The following is a 22,749-nucleotide window of genomic DNA, read 5'->3' as shown; positions in this document are numbered from 1 at the left end:
GGAGACCTTGTTGTCTGGATGTTCCAGGGCTACGGAAATGGTACCCGCTGTGGACATGTTTCGTCGATAGGCAAATTGTATGGGATTGAGGCAGGCTGAGGGGCTGGAGTAGATGTGGGCCATGACCAGCTTCTCAAAGCACTTCATGATTATGAGGTCAGAGCCACTGGGCAGTAGTGATTAAGGCACACTGTATGTGTTTTCTTAGGTACCAGGATGACGGTGGTCTTCTTGAAAGAGGTGGGGACCAGCTTGTAGGAGGGAGAGGTTGAAGACGTCAGTGAATACCCCCGCCAGCTGGTCAGCAGATCTTGGTGCACGGCTGGTGACTCTGTCTGGGCCTGTTGTTTCCTTGCGTTGACTCCCAGGAAGGCCAATTTGACGGAGAGAACAGCTGTATACAGGGCAGGTGACACCGTGCTGTTGGCATTCTGCTCAAGCCAAGCATAGAAAGCATTAAGTGCATCAGGGTGGAATGTGTCTGTCTGCTATCTTGCTCTGCTTCATTTTGTATCCTGTAACATTGTTTAGGCCTTGCCACAGGTGGACGGTGTCTGTATAGTTGATTTGGGACTCTAACTTGGTCCAGTACTGCCTCTTGGCATCTCTCAAGGCTTTGCAGAGGTCATATCTGGATTCCCTGTATTGGTCTGAGTCATCCTACTTGAATGCTGCACACCTGGTCTTGAGTAGGGAGTGGATTTCCTGGTGAGAGTCATAGAGTTATATTATCCTACAGCACCGAGACAAGCCCTTTGGCACGAACTAGTCCATGCTGACCAAAACGTCCACCTGCGCTAACCTACTTCTCTGCACTTGGCCCATATCCTTCTAAACCTTTGCTATCCATGTATTTGTCCAAATGCCATTTAAATGTTGTTAATATACCCACCTCAACCACTTCTCCTGGCAGCTCATTCCATATGCGTACCACCCTCTGTGTAAAAATGTTCCCCCTCGGGTTTCCATGTATTCTTTGCCCTCTTACCTTAAACTGATGCCCGCTAGTCCTCGATTCCCCAACCATGGGAAAAAGACGGAATGCATTCACCCTATCCATGCTACTTATACATTTTTATAAAATCCCCCCTCAGTCTCCTACACTCTAAAGAAAAACGTTCTAGCTTGTCCAACCTCTCCACACAACTCAGTGCCTTGAGTCCTGGCAACATCCTAGCGAATTTCCTCTGCACTCTTTCCAGTTTAATAACATCCTTCCTATAGCAAGGTGATCAAAACTGAACACAATACTCCAACTGCTGCCTCACCAACGTCCTGTACAACTGCAACATAACTTCCCAATTTCTATACTCAATGCCGTGACTGATGAAGGCCAGTGTACCAAAAGCCTTCTTCACTGCCTTGTCCACCTGTGACTCCACTTCCAGGGAACCGTGCACCTGAACTCCAAGGTCCCTCTGTTCCCCTACACTTCTTAAGGCCCTACCATTCACCATGAAACTCCTACCTTAATTTGATTTTCCAAAAATTCATCACCTCACACTTATCTTTATTGAACTCCATTTGCCATTTCTGGACCCACTTCCCCAGCTGATCAAGATCCTGCTGCAATTTCTGATGACCTTCCTCACTGTCCACGATACCAACTATTTTAGTGCCATCTGCAAACTTACTAATCATGCCTTATACATTCTCATCCAAAATCATTGATATAGATAACAAACAGCAATGGGCCCAGCACTAACCCCTGAGGCACACCACACAGGCCTCCAGTCTGACAAGCATCCTTCCAGTATTATATTCTGCTTCCTACCATCAAGCCAATTGTGTATCCAATTGTGTATCCAATTTGCCAGCCCTCCCTGGATTTGATGTGATCTAACCTTCCAGAACAGCCTACCATGTGGAACGTTATCAAAGGCCTTACTGAAATCCACGTAGTCTACGTCTACTGCTCTGCCCTCAGCAACCTTCCTCGTCACTTCACCAAAGAACTCTAACAAATCTGAGAGGCATGATCGCCCACATACAAAGCCATGCTGGCTACTCATAATTAAACCCTGTCTTTCCAAGTGCATGTATATCTTATTCCGCAGAATCTTCTCAAGAAACTTATCTACCTCAGATGTTAAGCTTACTGGTCTATAGTTCTCAGGTTTTTCTTTGCAGCCCTTCTTGAATGAGGGCACAACATTCGCTACCCTCTAGTCTTCTGGGACCTCACCTGTGGCTAATGATGATGCAAATATATCAGCCAGGGACCCCGCAATTTCTTCTCTAGCCTCTTGCAGGGTTCTTGGATATATCTGATCAGGACCAGGAGATTTATCCACCTTCATACATTCTAGTATTTCCAACACATCCTCTACTGTGATACGGACTGTCCCCAAGATATCGCCGCTAGCTTCCCTAAATTCCCAAATCCTCATGTCCTTCTCCACCGTAAACATGGAGGAGGAATATTCATTGAGGACCTCTCCCATCTCCAGCATTTCTACACATACATGTCCACTTTGGTCCTTGAAGGGTCCTATTCTCTCTCTAGTTAATCTTTTTCCTTGAATATACTTAAAAATCTCTTTGGATTCATACTAATCTTCTCAGCCAAAGCTATCTTATGCCTCCTTTTCGCCCTCCTGATTTCCTTTATCAGTAAACTCCTGTATCCCCGATATACCTCCAGGGATTCCCTTGATCCCAGCTGTCTGTACCTGAGCCATGCCTCCTCCTTTTTTTCTGATCAAAGTCTCAAAATCTCTTGTCAGAGGGTTTCCTACTCATGCCAACCTTGTTGTTAACCCACACAGGAACGTACAGACCTCAAACTCTAGCTATCACATTTTTAAAGTGAGGTCCCTTTGCCTGCAAACTCCAATCAACCCCTGCAAGCTCCTGTTTACTTCCATCAAAATTCACCTTGCCCCAGTTTAGAACTTGAACCTGTGGACCAGTTTTGTCCTTCTCCATAACTATTTTAAAATTAATAGAACTATGGTCACTGGACCCAAAGTGCTCCCCCACTGTCACCTCAGTCACCTGTCCTGCCCTATTTCCCAAGTGTAGGTCATGTCTTTCCCCTTCCCGAGTAGGACCCTCTATATGCTGCTTGAGGAAACTTTCCTGAACACATTTAACAAATTTCACCCCATCTAAGCCCTTAACACGATGGCAGTCTCAGTCTATGTTAGGAAAATTAAAATCACCCACAATGACAACCCTATTGCTCCTGCAAGTCTCCACAATCTCCCTGCATATTTGTTCCTCTAATTTCCATTGACTATGTGGGGGCCTATAGTACAACCAAAATAACATCACAAACCCTTCATCCAAGTTTTCCAATTGGGGAAACACCCGGATTGACTTCTTTGGCATGTAGTCCTCCAATCACATGCTAATGAAATCTGTGATTGTGGTGGCATACGTATCTAGGTTGTCTGCTGAGTTCTAGTCCGCTGATTCCAAGCTGTCCCAGAGAAGCTCTTCCACTGCCTCAGACCAGTGCTGTATTACTTTCTGCGAAGGATCCTCCCAGGGTCATCCAGAAGTGTCTAAAATGAAGATGTTGGTGCAAAGGTATGTCTGGTGTCCAGGACTGGATGCAGACATTGGTGGGGCAGTGTTCAGAGTACCAACAATGACAAATTACCACCAGCAACTCCCCACATTTGTGGGAATGGCTGGACTTGGTTACATGTTGACCGTGCTGGCCCTTTCATGGGCTCAACATTCTTAGTCATTGTGGATGCCCACTCAAAGTGGTTGAATGTGCATCGAGTTCATTCATTAAACATGTGGAGGACGATAGAAAAGCTGCGAGCATCTTTTGCAAAGCATGTTCAAGATGGCGCCGACAGTGGGTGACTCCTTACGAGTTCCCTACAGCAGATCTTATTCTAACATTTCTTATAAACATTCTGCATTTTTAAACCTAAATTCTAAGTCTGTAAAAATTGCTAATAATGTTCTTTTAAATCTACTTACAGGTGTGAGGATCCTACAAACATCCAGGCCCAAGTACTACCGATGCTAGATTCGCAGGCCCAGTACAAACCTACCGGCTTCCCACAGGACGCATGAGGATACGTGGAACTAAAGTCTGAACCACGAACCCTGCAGCGACACAACCCCTTGATGACCCGACCTAACCCAAACCGGAATGAATCCGGCCCCAAAAGTGACTCATCTCCGAGGAGGCCCAACAGCCCAGACCCAGTCCCCTTTCCCACAGCTACTCGATCCCAAGGAGGCTCAGCCCAACTGGACTCGACTCATTTACCTTCTGGAGCAGCAGGCTTGCAGCATCGACACCTGGGACCATCCAGGAGCAAGGATCCTACCGTTGTGACCTGTCCCTCAGGAGACCAGTCCAGTCCAGACCTCTGACCTTGGAGTGTCCCGCCCCGGGAGAGGCCCTGCCTGACCGGACCAAACTCACTTACCTGCTGGAGCAGCAGACATGCAGCACCAATATTCGGGACTGTCCAGATGCAGGAAACCTACAAGAAAACAGGGTAGACACTCTGGCCTGCAGGTGAGACAGAGACAATGCAATTTCAAACTTGTAGCAAACATCTGAGCTATTGAAAACAAACTAGATGAACTCAGATCTAGACTTACCTTCCAGAGAGAACTGAGAAACTGTTGTGTGCTCTGTTTTATGGAGACATGGCTCACTTCTGCCATACCTGACTGTGCCTTGTAAGCTGAGGGGTTCTCCATACATTGCATGGAATGCATGGCATCCTTAGGTAGGGCAGAGGGTGGAGGGGTATACTTCTTAATCAACACTTCCCGGTGCTCAGACATCGTGACACTGGTGAGCCACTGCTCCCAGGACCTAGAATACCTTACAGTGAAATGCTGTCCCTATTACCTACCATGAAATTTCACCTCCACAATCCTGACAGCGGTCTACATACCACCCCAGGCAGATGTGAAGAATGTGATGAAATTTACACCTCTGCAAACACTTTGCAGACAAAATTCCCTGAGACCTTATTCATCATGGCTGGTGATTTCAACCAGGCCAACCTCAAGAGGGTGCTACCAAATACAACCAACATGTGTCCTGCCCCAGAGGACTGAACACCCTGAATCACTGCTTCACAACCAAAGACACTTACTGCTTCATTCACCGTCCACACCTTCGAAAATCAGATCACAACGCTGTGTTCCTCCTCCCAGCTCACAAGCAGAAACTGAAATGGGAAAATCCTTCACAGAAAGTAGTACAATGCTTGGAATCAGTGGATTGTACCATATTCAAGAACTTGGCAGACAACCTGGAGTAGTACGCCGCCACTGTCACGGACTTCATTACAGTGCGTGGAGGACAGCTTCCACCTGGGTAGTCCCCAACTGAAACCTTGGATGAACCAGGAAGTCCACTGCCTACAGAAAACCAGGCGTGCAGCATTCAAGTTGGACAACTCAGACCTATACAGAAATACAGATATGATCGCTGCAAAGCCATCACATGCTTCACTTACTGCATTTTCCAACGATAAAGGCAATTGTGGAGCCTGGTTGAAGTCTGGTTGGGCTTCAGTTTGTAGGCACTTTTGCATTGTAACATCATTAATCCCACATACCAAACCATCTCTCAGCATCTCATTAAGGGTTAAACCAAAACGTTACATGCCTCTGTCAGTTGTCTTAACCTAATCAAAAATCACAATATTGATTCCCTTGGTTCTTGAATTGCCAAGTAAAACCGATTGTGTCTCAGAATTAGAGGAGGCTTGGGTTTGTAGCGTTCTTTAACTAAATCTGTCAACTCTTGAAAGGTTAGTATTAGGTTTTTGGTACCTCAGTGAAAGTAGGCTCCTAATAACAAAAAAAAACTGCGGGTCCGAAGCTGTCAAGAGAATTTACTCGTTACTTTTCATCTGCCCCTGTCATTTGACCAGAAACAATAACAGTTTTGCACATACTGGGCCCAGTCTTCGATAGCAGGATCGAAGGAGTAAATTTTCCCAAATAATGACATGATGCCAGGGCCAAACTCAAAGATGACTGTTACGAGCAAATTTGTTTAGGAACATGCTTTTCTCTCATTGCACTGAATTAACTCCACAGAGGTCAGTATCCTGTCACCAAGTCACCCCTTACTTCCACGTGGAAAGTCCTTGACACTGATCTAGGTTCCTCAGAGCCAGCATGTGGAACAAACAGAACCTCTGCTTTTAGGGAGAGGTGAGTGCTGTTTGTGCGGTGGTTGTGGGTGGGGGTGGGGAGTGGGGGGGGAGGGGTGGGGAGTGCTGCGGTGGGGGGAGGAAGAGGAGGAGGTAGAGAGCTTTATTTCCCCTCCAGTTCTATTTTGACCCTCCCCTTCACTTTTTTAAACATAAGCATTGCTGGTTGCTCGTTACTGGTTCACTGGTCGCACGGGTATTTTTACTGTGGTGGAAATGTTGAATAAAATTATCTTGCTCAAAATAAATTATCAGAACCTCCGACACTCCTGTTTATTTATTTTGTTTGAAATTCTAATCTCCTGGGTTTTTTTTTCTTTTCCCCCTACACTATTGCCTTACAGCAGTAGTAGTTATTTCTCCCCACAGCACCTGTGTTGCGTGCCTATGTAAGTGCAGGAGTCAGTTTGAAAAAAAAAAGTGCAGGATAATTTTATTTGACATTTCCACCACCAGGAAAAACACCCACGCAGCCAACGAACCAGTAACAAGCAAAGCTCGGAATGTGCAATGCTTACGTGAAAAAAGTGAAGGCGAGGGTATGGATCAAATCAAAAACGAATTGGAAGAGGAAATAAAGATTTCCATCCCCCGCTGCCCATCTCTCCCTAAAAGCATCGGGATTGTTGGTGAACTCCACATGCTCCTTTTCCAGGGACATCCAGGCTTGAACATAGCCGCAGAAGAGGAGCAGGCAGTCAGTGTAAGTGACCCCCTCCACAGCCCGCTGCCTGGACCTGTCAATGACCAGCTTGGCCAGGACTACAAGGAGATCCTCTGACCTGCCCGCTCCCCTCTGCACCGGGTCTCCTAAGATCAGGAACATGTGGCTGAAGTGCAACCAGAAGCAGAGGGGAAGGTCTTTGAGATAACTAAAAGGGAGTGCAAATGCCCACACTCAAAATCCACATGGTCCACGGACTTCACAGCGCCTCAAAACAAACAGTTGGGCTGGGAGTCCATGAACCACTGCAATCTGTGGTTGCATGGGACCGCTGCATGCAACACCCTCCAAATCCCACCCCCCCCAGATCCCACAGAAAGCCCTCCACTGAGGATCTCCAGCGCCCGGTGGTAAATGGGTATGCCAAGGTGAGTCTGGGTGGTGGATGAAGGAGAAGAAGTGAATGATGTACAGCAGCAATCTGTACAGGGCCCACCGTTTCACCCCTCTACAATCCATTCTATCAATGTTCTGGAGGTGGCTCAGGTTGTGCAGTATTGGCTCCCTGCGGCCAATGTGAATTTCCATCTGAGCAGGGGTATGCGCAGACGGGATCCCACTGCACAGCTGACCATCCTCCAACTGGTGCACAATGTCGGGTCCGAGCAAGGGCAGCGGCCGCAAGCCGGGCATCCACCGTCGCCCTGTGTGAACAGAACCTGCGACACTCCTGTTCTTATCTGTCAGCCAGGGCTCCCTGATTAGACAAGATTAACAGGCCCAATCGGGGAACTCATTTTCTATGAGGTCCACCTGGCTGACCTTGTTACATTCACCACAAAGGGGTCTGAGGAATGAGGGCTAGAAGGCCAAATATTGAACAATGTAACTTGAACAAAGTCTCAGGCAATTTAGGTGGGCATTTGCATCAGCTTGTCTGGGCACTTGACAGCCTCTGTGGCTACTCCCAATCTGAGCCCAACCCTGTGATATACCACCCTGCCTGTAACATAGATCGCACTGTTTGCGATACTTTTCCCCCAAGACAGGTATGCTGAACCAGGAAAGTTATCAACCTGAACTCCCACTTCAAAATTCATTGGGTTAAAATCTGGGCCTCACATTCTAACATGGAGGTGAATGAACTTTCCTGTGTTGTAGTTAGGTTGGAGAATTGGGGCTGTTAATATCAAAAAGGAGGCTGAGAAGAGAATTTGATAGAGTTGTCCAAAATCAACAGGAGACAATACAGATTAGATGGGAAGAGTTTCTCCCTATTGATGGGAGACTTGAGAACCAGAGAACACAGATTTAAAGGGATTAACAAAAGATTCAAAAGCAACATGAGGAAAACCTTGCTCAGTGAGTGGTTAGGATCTGCAGTATGCTATCTGAGATTATGGAAGAGACAGATTCAATCAAGACTCGCAAAACTGAATTGGAGAACAAGGAAGTAGTGCACTATGGGAAAAAGAGGGGGGTGTGAAACAAGCTGAGTTACTCTAATGAGAGCATAGATCAGACAAGCTGTCAAGCCTCTTTTTATAATGTGGTGGGAAGAATAATGGAATCTCTACCAAAGGAGGGAACAAATGAACATCTATAAATGGGAAATATAACAATGAATAATGAGAACATAATTTCAAAAAATTATTTTTCTTGAGCAATCTTAATGATTTTTTGGAAGAGGTAACGTATAGAAAATGGTAATGCGGTCAATGTAATTTATCACGATTTTTAAAAAAGGTGCCCCTAATGAACTAATGAAGAAGGTCAGAGAATGGGGGAGGAGGTCTGGGCAGGGGTATGGTCAGCATTTGGGAACAAGGGGCAAAATGGATTGCTGCTGGGCGTCAGGACAGAATGAAGATGGTAGGTGTAAAGGGGAGTTACTCAGAGTGACAGAAAAATTGGATATCCTAAAAGTTGAGATTAGCGGTAGTGTACTGACATGGATATATAGAACTGGGTAGCAGAAAGTAAAAACAAAGAATAAGAACAAATAGATCTTTTTCTGAGTGGGAGGCAGTGACCTCTGGGATACCGTAAAGATCAGTGCTTGGAGCCCAGCTATTCAAAATATATTAATGATTCAGATGCAGGAACTAAATGTCGATGAGCAATGTTGGGTAGGAGGATGAGCTGTGAGGAGGATGCAAAGATGCTTCAGTGTGATTTAGACAAGTTAAGTAAGTAGGCAAATGCATGGCAGATGACGTATAACGTGGATAAATATGAGGCTAATCCATTTTGGCAGCAAAAACAGGAAGGCAGACTATTATCTGAATGGCTATAGATTGGGAAAAGGGCAGTTGCAATGAGACCTGGGTGTCTTTCTGTACCAGTTACTGAAAATAAGGACACAAGGTGGTGAAGGCAGCAAATGGTATTTTGGAATTTGTAGTGAGATCTGAATACAGGAGCAGGGATGTATCATTGCAATTGTATAGGATGTTCGTGAGACCAGACCTAGAGAACTGTGTGCAGCTAGGTCTCCTTATCTAACGAAAGATGTTCTGGCTATAGAGGGAGTGCAAGAAAGGTTCAGCAGACTGATTCTAGGGGTGGCAGGACTGATGCAGAAGGCAGACTTGATTGGCTTGGACCTTATTCAATGAAGTTTAGAATGAGGGCCGACCTCATACAAAGCTATAAAAATTTTAACCAGGACCAGACAGGCTGAACGAAAACAGAAGTTGTCAGAAAAGCTCAGCAGGTCTGGCAGCATCTGTGAAGAAAAATATCAGAGTCAAGGTTTTGGGTCCGGCGACCCATCCTCAGAACTTAGACAGGGTGAACAGAGGAATGATACTGAATGGTGGAGCAAGCTCGAAGGGTTGAATGGCCTACTCCTACTCCTATTTTTTAAGTTTTGCCGTAAGTGGGCAATGGTATTCCATAAGAATCAGTTTACATTAATGATTTGGATTTGGAATTAAAAATACAATTTCTAAATTTATGAATGATACCAAATTTGGGGGAGCAGTCAATAGTGAGGAGGATTACAACAAATTACAGGAGGACATTAATGAACATGCAGAATGAAGGAGAGATCTCTTGCAGAGCCACTCTGGGTTCAGATCAAATATTAATCGCAAACAGAAAGTCTGTAACTTCAGGATCTTTTTCGAAATAAACACAGAACACAGTCAAGTTGTTAGAAAGACAGTTAGGCTCCTATTGCTTTATCAAGAAGGCAGTACCCAGGGGCATTTCCCATTCAAAGGCACTGTGTGCCTGACTGAAGGATGCCCACTGAAAACCACATCCCTTTTCTTACTCCCGAGTCCCATACATCCCACAAACCCTGTCCCCACAACACATACACCGTGAACTCCAGCTGATAACCCTCACCTTCAGATTTCTGAAGAAGGGTCCTGACCCGAAACATCAACTTTCCTGTTCCTCTGATGCTGCCTGGCCTGCTGGGTCCTGACCCGAAACGTCAACTTTCCTGCTCCTCTGATGCTGCCTGGCCTGCTGTGCTCCTCCAGTTCCACACTGTGTTAACCCTCACCTATGGCTTGGATTTTGGGACTCAGGGTGTTTGGTGTTCTGGCAGTGGCCACTGGTGAGGCTGCTGGTCCTTATTACCAACAGGTCTCGGTATGCAGGACTCTGTCACTGGGTTCCTGATGCTGGGACAAGATCTGATGCTGGTCTGTTGACGGTCCCGTCAGAATGGAGAACCACCAGACCTCTCTGGGAAGAGCACAACACAGGAGTCAGTGGCTGGGACCTCTGTTGCCAACACAAAATTATATCCACAGAGTGACCTGTTGTTTCTTTCTGTTTAAGGCAAGGCAGTCTTCCTCCAGGTCGTTGCCTCCAAACTCTGATTCCTGATCTCTCTGCCGCGTCAAGTGCAGGGAGTGGTCCAGGGTCACAGACTGGACTCACCCCCACCTCGACCCTACCCCAAGGGTCAATAACAGGAGATCTATTCCAGGGGCCTCCAAGTCTTGGATTATACCAGACTCGACTAAGACGTTGACTAAAATGTCAGGCCCCCCTGGGTGGCAACAGTTCGGAAACCTGCTGCACTCCCGGCACTGGGCCACCTTCCATGTCAGGTAAAAAATCCCCACTAAGGGGCAGGTGTGCTCGATATAAAGACCCAGGAAGGAGCACCCTCAAGGCACCCATGCACTCTCTGGTGGAACCTCGAGGCCTACCAGTTTGTGTGGTGTGGGCAAGATCTCAATGGCCGCGTTCACCTCAGCATCTGAGCTGCCTTGCCCAGTTGTGGTGGACTGCAGGGGCAGGTTTGTGACCCCTCTCCATGTGAGGAGAGAAAGGGATTTTCAGGGGACATTACTCCCTCATCCCTGGGGGAAGGTGTTAGTACTGGCCTCCCACTGTCTCTTTGACCCTAAGGAGTTGCGCCTTTTCCGAAAGGGTAGGAGACAAGAGACAGTTCTCTCTCTCCACCATCCTGCTGCCTCCCCCTCCAAACTGTTCCCGTTTCCCTTATTCCTCATGGGTTTTGGGACACATGAGGGACCAGGGGAAATTGGGGCACTACCTGCTCACTCGCGCTTTCTTCATTGACGTGCCCTGGTCTGGGCTCCAAATCCCGTGCCTTCCTGACAGGCCGAGAATGCTATCCTTTGAGGGGGATCCCTCCCCAGTCAGGGGACTGATGGTCTCAGGGTCATCCGGGGAATCCTCCTGGATTCCGGTCCCGAATACTTAGCCTTTCTCGGGGCTTTCCTCCCCTGTTGACGCTCTCCTCCCACCCCACTGATGTTCGGTAACCAAGGTAGCTCCCTCCTGCAGGGGCTGAAGGGGGATGAGGGGATGGGGGTGGGCTTGGGCTCACAAGGGGAGGGGTGACAACGTCAGCTGCAGCCGCTCAGATGTTGGCAGCAGCCTTCGAGGCAGGGTAATTCCTCAGGAGGTGCCCCACCTCATTGTAGGCATGACACCGCACACCCTCCACTGACCAGACAACCCGGTATGCTTCACTCTGGTGCTCAATGGTGAAGTTACCCTCTGTGACCTCTTCCCAGGCAAGGCAGATAAAAAGCTGTCGCTGGAAGGGGTAGACATGTCTCAGGCGGACCTCCCTCAGACCAAGCAGTAGCAGCACCACGCCCGACCTCACCTCCCTGAGCTGACAGAGATGGGGGTGGGGTGAAGGAGGAGGAGGAGGAGCTCAGTTGGAACAAAGGGTGGGATGTTCAATAAATGACCCTCTGAGCAACTACTTCCAGAGGATTGACAGGCAAGAATGTCCCACAGACAGTAAGCACGTTCTCCATGGCAAGGTGTACAGCCCCCTCAGACATCAGGAAGAACACTGCCTTCCCATACATCTTCGATGCAGCAACAATGGTGGTGGGCGCTGACTACCCACACCTCAATGGTCACGTTAGGATGAATGTAACATTTCATCTCGAACTGTTTTGTCAAATTAGGGTGACAAGGTCCCCCGGGGGGAGAGGTGGTGGTGGTGGGAGTTGGGGGACAACAGGGCCCCACAGTTGATGTTGGTTTAGAGGGTCCTGCGGTCACCATCATTCCCCCAAACCATAACCAACACCTCTCCTCACACAAACATTAAGTAAAGGAAACTGAGAAAGTCACCTGCCAGCCCAGTCACCTCAGGCAGCCGTGAGCCAACCCACAGGCCCAAAACAATCATTCTCCAATGCCAGAAGCAATAGTCACTGGCAGCAAACAGGCCACAGTCACAAAGTAATAACCAGGAGATTGCTCAGGCTTCAAACAGTTCTAGGTCCCAGACTCCAAAAGACAGTCACCCACTGTAAGCGTTCAGGCTCCAAGTGATTAATGTCCAGGCCTGAATTCCCCCAGCTGAAGAAGCATTCCAGGCTCCAGGAACAAGCCTCGTTGGCACCAGCCAAACAAAAACACAGGCTACCATACTACTCAGGGCAGCAGCAAGTCCCAAGTTTGAGTCCTTCCAGGCAGGAAGACTGCAGCACCTGAAGCCCCAGGCTCCGGCCTCGATTAGCTCCAACTGCTCTCAGTTGCAACAGGTGTTGCCACTCCAGCCTCTAAGTTTCAATAACAGCAGAATGCAGACTCCCAATGCACTGCCCTCTATAGAGAAATCAACCGTTCACCACGTCCCTCTGTCTCCTACCTTCAAGCCAATTTTGTATCCAATTGGCAACTCCCCCTGGATCCCTTGTGTTCTAACCTTACTAACCAGTCTACCATGTGGAACATTTCTGAAGAAGGGTCTAGGCCTGAAACGTCAGCCTTCCTGCTCCTCTGATGCTGCTTGGCCTGCTGTGTTCATCCAGCTCTACACCTTGTTATACCATATGGAACCTTGCCCAACATTTTGCTGAAGTCCATATGGACAACATTTACCACTATGCCCTCATCAAACTACTTTGTCACCTCCTCAAAAAACTCAATCAAGTTAGTGCAACATGATTTCCCATGCACAAAGCCTTGCTGACTATCCCTAATCAGTCCTTATCTTTCCAAATGCATAAAATCCTGTCCCTCAGAATCCCCTCCAACAACTTACATAAGGCTCACCGGTCTATAGTTTCTTCGTTTTTCCTTACATATAGATGATACAGATATCTCAGCAAAGGGCCCAGCAATCTCTTCCCTAGCTTCTCACAAAGTTCTGGGAAACACCTGATCAAGTCCTTTCTACGTTTTAACACATCCAGCACCTCCTCTTCTGTAATATGAACTCTTTTCAAGGTGTCACTATTTATTTCTCCATGTTCCCTAGCTTCCATGTCCTTCTCCACAGCAAATACTGATGCAAGATATTTGCTTATTATCTCACTCATCTCCTGTGGCTCTACACATAAATGGCCACTTTGATCTTTATTCTCCCTAATCTCTCCCTAGTTATCCTTTTGCTCTTAATGTATTGCTCTTTGGACTCTCCTTAACTCCATTTGCCAAAGCTATCTCATGTCCCTTTTTTGCCCTCCTGATTTCCCTCTTAAGTATACTCCTACTGCCCTTATACTCTTCTAGGGATTCACCCAATCCCTGCTGTCTAGATCTGACAGATGGCTCCTTCTTTTTCTTGACCAGAGCCTCAAATTCTCTAGTCATCCAGCATTCCCTACACGTACCAGCCTTGCTCTTCACACTATCAGGAACATATTGTCTCTGAACGCTCGTTATCTCATTCTTAAAAAGTTTCCCAACTGTCCCTTTATCTGCAAATAGCCTTCTCCAATCAACTTTTGAAAGTTCCGGTCTAATATTGTCAAAATTGGCCTTTCTCCAATTTAGAACTTTAACTTTTTGATCAGTTCTATCCTTTTCCATCTGGAGGAAAGAAGCAGTCGATGTTTTGGGTATTACCCTTCTTCTGGGCTGAAGAAGGGTAATACTCAAAACGTTGACTGCTCCTTTCCTCCAGATGCTGCCTGGCTTGCTGTGTTCTTCCAGCCTCCGGTTTGTCTACCTTGGATTTCAGCATCTGCAGTTTTGTTGTCTCTATCCTTTTCCATAGCTGTTTTAAAACTAAATAGAATTATGATCGCTTGCCTCAATGTATTCCCCACTGACACCTCAGGCACTTGCCCTGTCTTATTTCCCAACAGAAGGTCAAATATTGCTCTTTCTCTAGCAGGTACATCCACATTTTGAATTGGAAAGTTTTCTTGCATACACTTAACAAATTCCTCCCCATCAAAGACCTTAACACTGTGATAGTCACAGTCTATGTTTGGAAAGTTAAAATTCCCTAACGTTACAGCCCTATTTTTCTTACAGATATTTGAGATCTCCTTAAGTATTGGGGGGCATATAATACAATCCTAACAAGGTGATCATCCCTTTCTCATTTCTAATTTCCACCCAAATAACTTCACTGGACAGTCTCCCAGGAATATCCTCCCTAAGTACAGTCGCAATGTTCTCCCTAATCAAAAATGTCTCCTTTCTTGCCTCCCTTTCTATCTTCCCTGTACCCCAGAGCATTAAGCTGCCAGTTCTGTCCATTCCTGAGTTACGTAATAGCTATGATATCCTAGCCAAGTGTTCCCAACCATGCCCTAATTTCATTGTGGAAAAGTGTGAGTTAATCCACTTTGGGAGGGCTAATGAAGAAAATGATTAGGGTATGAATGGCAGGATTCTGAAAAGTACTAAAGATCAAGGTGACAGTGGTGTGCACATCCACAGATTCCCTTGGGTAGCAGTTCAAGTATTAAAGTGGTTAAGAAGGCATATGAGATATATTATTAGCTGAGACATAGCATACAAGAACAAGAAGATTATTTTAGACCAATATAAAATCCTGCTTAGGCCACAATTGAAGTACTGTGTGTGGTTCTGGTTACCACATTATAGGACGGATTGATTGCAACAGAGAGGATGCAAAGAATATTTACCAGGATGCTGTCTGGGCTGGAGGGTCTGAGTTATGAGGAAAGATTGGATAGGCTGAGGCTGTTTTCATTGGAGCGGCAAAGGGTGATAGAGGTGTATAAGATTAGGGGAGTCATATATCTGGTGGATGAAAAGACATATTTTGCATTAGTAGAATGGTTAATATCCAGAAGATGTAGATTTAAGGTAACAGATAGAAGGCTAAAAGGAGAGTTGAGAAGAAATTCTTTAATTCAGAGAGTGATGGGAATCTGGAACTCACTGTCTTTGGGGCTGTGGGCCAAAAGCTGGAAAAAGGGATTAATGTAGTCAGCTCTTTATTGACTGGTGCAGACAATATGGGCTGAATGGCCTTCTGCGCTGTGAACATCTATAAGACTATGAGATTGAATTAATGGACAGTCATATTTTGACCAATTGTGCTGATGTGTGACATAATATGGTCTCCACTGTTGATTTCACATCTTAATGAAGAAAGGAGATATATATAGCTTTTGGGCTGGGCTGGACACTTCACTTACCCAATGATGGCTGAAGTTTGTTGTAATGACAGCTGGTCCCAAGGATCGAGCAGGATTCATGCTGCACCCAGTAAATCCAATCTGCAAACAGTGTAGAATAGCAGAGTGAGAGGCTACCAGACCTTTGACAGGCCAAAACATGGAGACATTTTAAGAGAAATCTGGACCATACTAGATCCGGATTGCATTTTTGTCCTAAAGGAGCTAAAATCCTGTGTTTTAAATGGTTACTGCAATTATTGGAACAGAAACAGGAACCTTAGATAAATGAATAATCTGTGCATTCAAACAACTCAGGCATTTCCAATACAGTTCCAATAACTAGGATCATGAGATACAAAAACAGACATATACCAATCACCCTTCGGGCAGCAAATATAATGATAAGCCTTAATTCTGGGGAAAGCAGGAGTAATACAAGATTAATTATTTAAAGTGAAGAATGCTAATGAGAAAATTATCAGGTGTGTAGCTGTTCCTGGGAGAGCTGTTCCTGCAAGGATGGGCAATACCTAGGGGCCTGTACCTAAGTAGGACTGAGTCTTGCTGGGAAGCAACTGTATCTGGATGGGGCTATTCTGGGGCTGGGGAAGCATTGTGCCTGGGGTTGTGGGACAAGGTGGTACAGTTTCTGAGTAGGGCTAATCTAAGAGGTGGGGATCTGGGTAGGGTTGGCACTGGGAGGGTTTTAAGAGCAGCAGATATAGAATGACATCAATGGTCTTCTTCAGTGTTTTAAGTTTCTCTGAGTCTATGTTCTTTGTCTATGACTCCCTGTCCTTCACTCAAAACTTTTCTCATTGAATCCTGTCCTTGTAACTCCATGCTCTTAACCCATAAATACTGGAGCAGTCTGCTCCTATCTGCCATCACATCTCTATTATTCAAATCCCCATTGCTCCATAACCATGAAAATGGCCCCAATTTTTCAAACCTTTCTCTGTATTTATATTTTCATGTACCAGGCAGCATCCAGGATAATCTGGGAAGTACTTCTCTAAAATATTGGTGGAATAATTAGGTGGGCAGAAAATCAACAAATAGAATCCAATCCAGAGAAGTGTGAGGCAATGCATTTGGGAAGGAAAAATCAAGACAAAGAAAATAACAAGAAATGGTAAAAAATTCTGAGAAGTGTGAGGAGCGGTGAAACCTCATATGCTGGTCCACAGATCTCTGATGTTAGCAGGACAAGTCGGTAATATGGTTAGGAAGGCACATGTGATGGAAGATGAACCGGAATTATATAAAAGACGTGTTACATGACAGTTGGAATACGTTGTTCAGTTCACCATGGCATGGGAAGGATGTAATCAGAATGGAGAGAATACAGAAAAAGCTTGTGAGGATGTTGCCAAGAATGGAGAATTTTAGCAATGAGGAAAGACTGGTTAGGGTAGGAATTTTTCTTTGGTATAGAGGAAGCTGATGCGAAATTTAATTGAAGTGACATAATTCTGATGGGTATAATGGACAGGAAGAAGCTACTTCCCTTAGTGAGGTTAATATCCAGGGAGTAAAGTAAAATGATTAGAGGGGAGTTATAGAGGACATTTGCCCCAGCAGATGTTGGGCACCTGGAACTCACTGCCTTAGGGTAGTAGAGACAGAAACCCACATTGCAAATTAATAAAACACTTGGATATGTACTTTTATGTCAGTCATAAATTCAAAGGAATTAGTGTCCCCCTTGTAAATTTTCCATGCTTCAGAGAGGTTTGGCTTGCAACAACAATATTTCCAGCAATTTCTGTTTTTGTTGGGTGTGTAACACTTATTGCTGTGTTCTGCCCACATAGGAGCTTGCCCAGTGTTGTAATCTCCCCAGTCTGTTCTCTGCCCTGGCTGTATTGTGCCTCAGGATTGTTGTGCCATGGTTGTGGAATTGACAAACTATACATTCAGTTTACAAAAATTAATTGTGACACTGTAAGAATAAAAACAAAAATGTATCATTCTTACTGCCACTAAATGTCCAAGGGTCACAGATGCTCCAAGGGCCACATGCGCAGACCCTTCAAAGTTGCTTTCCTCATGTGAAATCGTTAATACACACATGACAAGCTGGAAGGTAACAATGATTTCTACTCCCAGGGCCTGGATCTGAGTAACTCCTGGAGAAGGCTGTAGAGTAAATGACAGCAGTTAGAAAATCATAGAGATTTAAACAACAATTCTCATGGCTTCCAAAATTTTCAAACTATTTTTAGTTCATAACAATAGTATATTTTATGCTGCATTAACTTCTGGATGAACTATAAACCTCTAGCAGCATGACAAGCAGTGTATATAATCTACAAGATGCACTGCAGCAATTAATCAGGGATCCTTCAACAGTACCTTTCAAACACACAAACTTAGCCATCCAGAAGAACAAGTTATGTGGGAACATCATCACCTTCAGGTTCCCTCCAAGCCACTCGTCATCCTGACCTGGAAATATATCGCTGTTCTTTCCCAGTTATGGGGTCAAAATCCTGGAATTCCCTCCCGTACAGCATTGTGGCTGTCCCTACTCATCATGGACTGCAATGGTTCAAAAAGGCTGCTCATTTCAATGATATATAGAGATGGACAATTAATTCTGAACTTGCTCACATCCCAGGAAGGAATAATTAATTGAAATTAGTTATCAAGTATTGTCAAGCGGAGAAATAGTGCTGACTGTGTTGTAGTTTGGGACTTGGGATTATGTTGCCAATGAAAATACTATTTAATCTTCTACAGTCTATATGAATTATTCACCACAATTTAACCTCTTCACTTGGTTCATGTTAAATATTGACACATTTCTCTGACAGAATTTCTCTGATAACCATTGTGTAAATTTTAACAATAGTCAGATATCAGACAGGATGAATGAGCAATGTACAGACATTGATAACAGGCCTGAAATTCACCAAGGCCTGTGAAGATTTCAGTGGTCAGTGTTAACACACAGCTCACCAATGACTGTGACTCATAACAATTGGTGATGAAATGGCATCAAGCCCAAAGTAAGGCATTTTTGGGGAAGGGTGGTTTGGTAATCCTGGAAGGAAGAAATCCCAGGTTGAGAGTGTTTGGAAAATTCTGTAAAAGTTAAGCAGTTCGGTCTGGGATGAAAGAGGGGTGCAGAATTATAATCCTGTGTGGGGATGGAAACAGTTCCATGGTGGGAGTGAGGCAGTTTACTTCAGGGGATGAAGTTTGGTGGAGGAACCACAGGAATGGTCCTGCATGCATAAGAAGCATGGCTGATGTGAGGTCAGGTCCAGTGACGTTTAAAGTTCGGGTAGGTGTGACAGTCCTGAACAAGCATGTGGACCATATGAAAGCTGCAAACTCACAAATGGTGTGGGAGCAAAATGTGTCCGCAATCTCGACTACCTTTCTGACTGTTCTGGAACTCCTGGATTCTCCGTTTCTGTCAAGCGTTGAAGATACCTTGGAACCTGAGATGGACACGGTGGACATCACCACCTCAATGCCTTTGCTGCCTGAAGAGGAGAATGAATTCCTTCCGAGATGCTGCAGGCACAAGAGGGGAGCTACTGTGCATTATATGCTGCCCATATCCGAGGCAGAGTTGGAGGAACATGACCTGGTGTTAAAATGCTCCAGGAGGAGCTACAAAAAAAAGGACAGGCCTATGTCCTCGCACTCAGAGGGGGAGGGATGTAGTGATTGTAACAAGGTCAACCAAGTGGACATCATAGAATATGAGTTCCCAGATTGGGGCTGTTAACCTGGTTGAATCAGAGAGACCAAGCCGACAAATAAGAACAGGGGTGTTAGACATTCTGTTCACTCTGGGAGAACTGGCTCTGAGGGAGCTGGATCAGTGTCAAGGATTCTCCACATGTAAATACAGGGTGACTTGATGATGGGATACCAGCCTCTGTGGAGTTAGTTCAGAGATGACAGGTAAGGTCTGCTCCTCCAAGTTTGAAAATCTCTGCTGGGTCTGCTCGTGCATTTTTTTTTATAAGTCTTTATGTGTGTAATGGTGGCTTCAACTTCTGCCTCATAAACTTTAGAGGTATGTGGATGAGCACTTGAAATGTCATAATGTTCAAACCTATTTGCCAAGTACTGGAAAGTGGGATTAATGTAAAACATATAATCCATACAGTGTGGAAACAGGCCATTTGGCCCAAAAAATCCACACTAACTCTCTGAAGAGCATCCCACACTGAATCGCTTGACTTTTACAGAATTTTCAATACCCTCTCAGCCTGGGATTTTTTTTCCTTTCAGGGTTACCAAACCACCCCTTCCCCAAAATGCTTTACGTTGGGCTTGATGCCATTTCATCATCAATTGTTTAGTCACAGTGATTGGTGAGCTATCTGTAAACACTCAGAGATAGCAAGAACTGCCAATGATGGAGTCAGAGATAACACAATGTGGAGCTGGAAGAACACAGCAGGCCAGGCAGCATCAGGTAGCCAGGAGCATCCCGACCTGAAACGTCAACTTTCCTGCTCCTCAGATGCTGCCCACTGAAACCTTCACCCATAACCCTGCACTTCCCAAGGCTAATCCACCTAGCCTACACATCCCTGAACACTATCGGCAATTGAGCATGGCCAATCCACCTAACTTACACATCTTTGGACTATGGGGGGAAGCCAAAGCACCCGGATGAAACCCACACAGACACAGGGAGAATATGTAAACTCCACACAGTCGCCCAAGGGTAGAATCAAACCTGGCTTCCTGGGGTAGCAGAGCTAACCATTGAGCCACCATGCCACCCTAAGTGTAGATAGATATTGGTTTTACTTTTGTTAGTGCAGACCTGATGGGCTAAAAGGCCTCTTCTGAACTGTATGAGTCTGTGTGTCACTAGCATTTATTGTCCCTAGTTGCCTGAGGTGATGGCAGTCAGCAGTTTGTCACAATTAGCTGAGTTGCTGCGCCACATCAGAAGGCAGTTAAGGGTCAACCACATGGGCCTGTAGTTAGATGTAGGCCAGACTGGTCAGATGGTAGATATCCTTCCTTAAAGGAAATTAATGAATTAGATATTCTATTTTTTATATTTGGCTACAATTTCCGAACTTTAGTAATCAACTGTGGGAATCTGGGATCACTGCCTGTAAGGGTGGTACAGGCAGAAACCCATGTAATATTTAAGAAATACTTAGATGTACACTTGTAATGCCAAGGCATACATAGCTATGGGTCAAGTGCTGAAAATAGAATTAGAATAGTTAGGAGATTGTTTTTTGACCAGTGCAGACTCGATAGGCCAAAGAGTCTTTTTCTACACTGTAGACCTCTATGAGTCTATAACTTTATAACAAGCAAGAAGTTCAATACCATCCAGGCCAGAGGATCACTTGATTAGCAACACTTCCTCATGCATAAACAATCATTCTCTCCACTGATGCACAGTGGCAGCAGCATTTACCATCAACAAGGTGCACTGCAGTAATTCACCAAGGATCCTAACTGTCACCTTTCAAACACATGTCCTCTACCAGCTCGAAGGACAAGGGACATGGGGCCACAACCACCTGCAAGTTCACCTCTAAACCACTCACCATCCTGACTCAGAAATATATTGCTGCTCCTTCTGTGTCACTGGGTCAAAATCACGAAGCTCCTTCCTTAACTGTGTTGTAGGTGTCAGTGATTGAGGAAAACATCCCCTTGCTAACTTTGCCAGGGTAGTTAGGGATTAATGATGAATGCCAATGATGTCCACATTCTATGAACGAATAATGAAAAGATAATCTCTTTATTTTCTTAAACATTATTCTGTAAGCACATTCTCAGCATTGGATAGGATATCTGGTTTAGTATTTCTTTTCCATTCATTTTCTCCAGAAATACAAGTGATTGTTTTTGAGGCTGCAAGTCCTTCTGGATATTCCTGCATCAAACAGCTCGTTGATCTGTGAGCTGGATGAGGAGAGAAAGCGGGAGGTCAAGTGTCAGCTCAGTTTAGTGACAAGGAACCGATGCTCACGAGCTTATCTCATAGAACATAGAACAAGACAGCATAGGAACAGGCCCTTTGGCTTACCATGTCTATACCAACCATGATATCATTATAGACAAATTCCATGTGCCTACACATGGTCCACATCCCTCTGCTCTCTGCTGGTTCTAAATACCTGTTAAATGTTATTGTACCTATTCCTACCACCGGCCTGGCAGCGGGTTCCAGGCAGCTACCAAGCTCTGAATAAAGAACTTGCCTTGTACGTCTCCTTTAAACATTTCCCTTCTCATTCTAAATCTCTGCCCCCTAGAATTTGACATTTCCACCCTGAGAAAAAGAAACTGACTATCCACCCTATCCATGCCTCTCATAATTTTATACACTTCTATCAGGTCGCCCCTCAGCTTCCGCCACTCTAGTGAAAACATTCCAACTTTGTCTACCCTCTCCTTATAGCAAATGCACTCCAATTCAGGCAACACCCTGGTAAACCTCTTTTGCACCCTATCTAAAGCCTCCACATCCTTCCTACAGGGTGGTGACCAAACTGCACACAATACTCCAAATGGGATCTAACAAAAGTGTTATACAGCTGCCACAATACTTGCCAACTTTTGCACTCAATGCCCCAACCAATGAAGACAAGCATACTCTTTGCATTCTTTACCACTTTCTCCACTTGTGTTGCCACTTTCAGGGAGCTATGGACTTGCAACCCCAAGATCCCTCTGTTTATCAATGCTCCTAACGGTCCTGCCATTCACTGTATACTTTCCTTTTGACCTCCCACAATTCACGACTTCATACCTGTCCAGATTAAACTCTGTCTGCCATTTCTCTGCCCAACTTTCCAACTGATCTACATCCTGTTGCATCCTTTGACAACCTTCGTCATTATCCACAACTCAACCAATTTTCATGTCGTCTGTAAACTTTCGAATTGGACTTAGACTTACAAACACTTTCATCCAAATCATTTATATATTACAAAAAAACAGGGGTCCCAGCACTTGAGATAGTGGGAACTGCCGATGCTGGAGAATCTGAGATAATAAGGTGTAGAGCTGGATGAACACAGCAGGCCAAGCAGCATCAGAAGAGCAGGAAAGCTGATGTTTCGGGTCTAGA

At 45.3% G+C, this 22,749-nt stretch overlaps 1 protein-coding gene across 1 annotated transcript in view; it reads right to left on the bottom strand.

Moving 5' to 3' along the window:
* LOC109923728 (aquaporin FA-CHIP-like) overlaps positions 1–22,749 on the bottom strand; it is a 43,884-nt gene that overhangs the window by 16,382 nt on the left and 4,753 nt on the right. The window contains exons 2-3 of the mRNA XM_048614690.1: positions 17,649–17,810; positions 15,687–15,767 (exon numbers count right to left, since the gene is read on the bottom strand). Of these exons, the coding sequence (XP_048470647.1) occupies positions 15,687–15,767; positions 17,649–17,810 (243 nt within the window). The remainder of the gene's footprint in view (positions 1–15,686; positions 15,768–17,648; positions 17,811–22,749) is intronic.

This window comes from Rhincodon typus, chromosome 30, assembly GCF_021869965.1.
Source record: "Rhincodon typus isolate 14 chromosome 30, sRhiTyp1.1, whole genome shotgun sequence".
Taxonomy (NCBI): domain Eukaryota; kingdom Metazoa; phylum Chordata; class Chondrichthyes; order Orectolobiformes; family Rhincodontidae; genus Rhincodon; species Rhincodon typus.
This window is presented reverse-complemented; position numbering and strand designations above follow the sequence as displayed.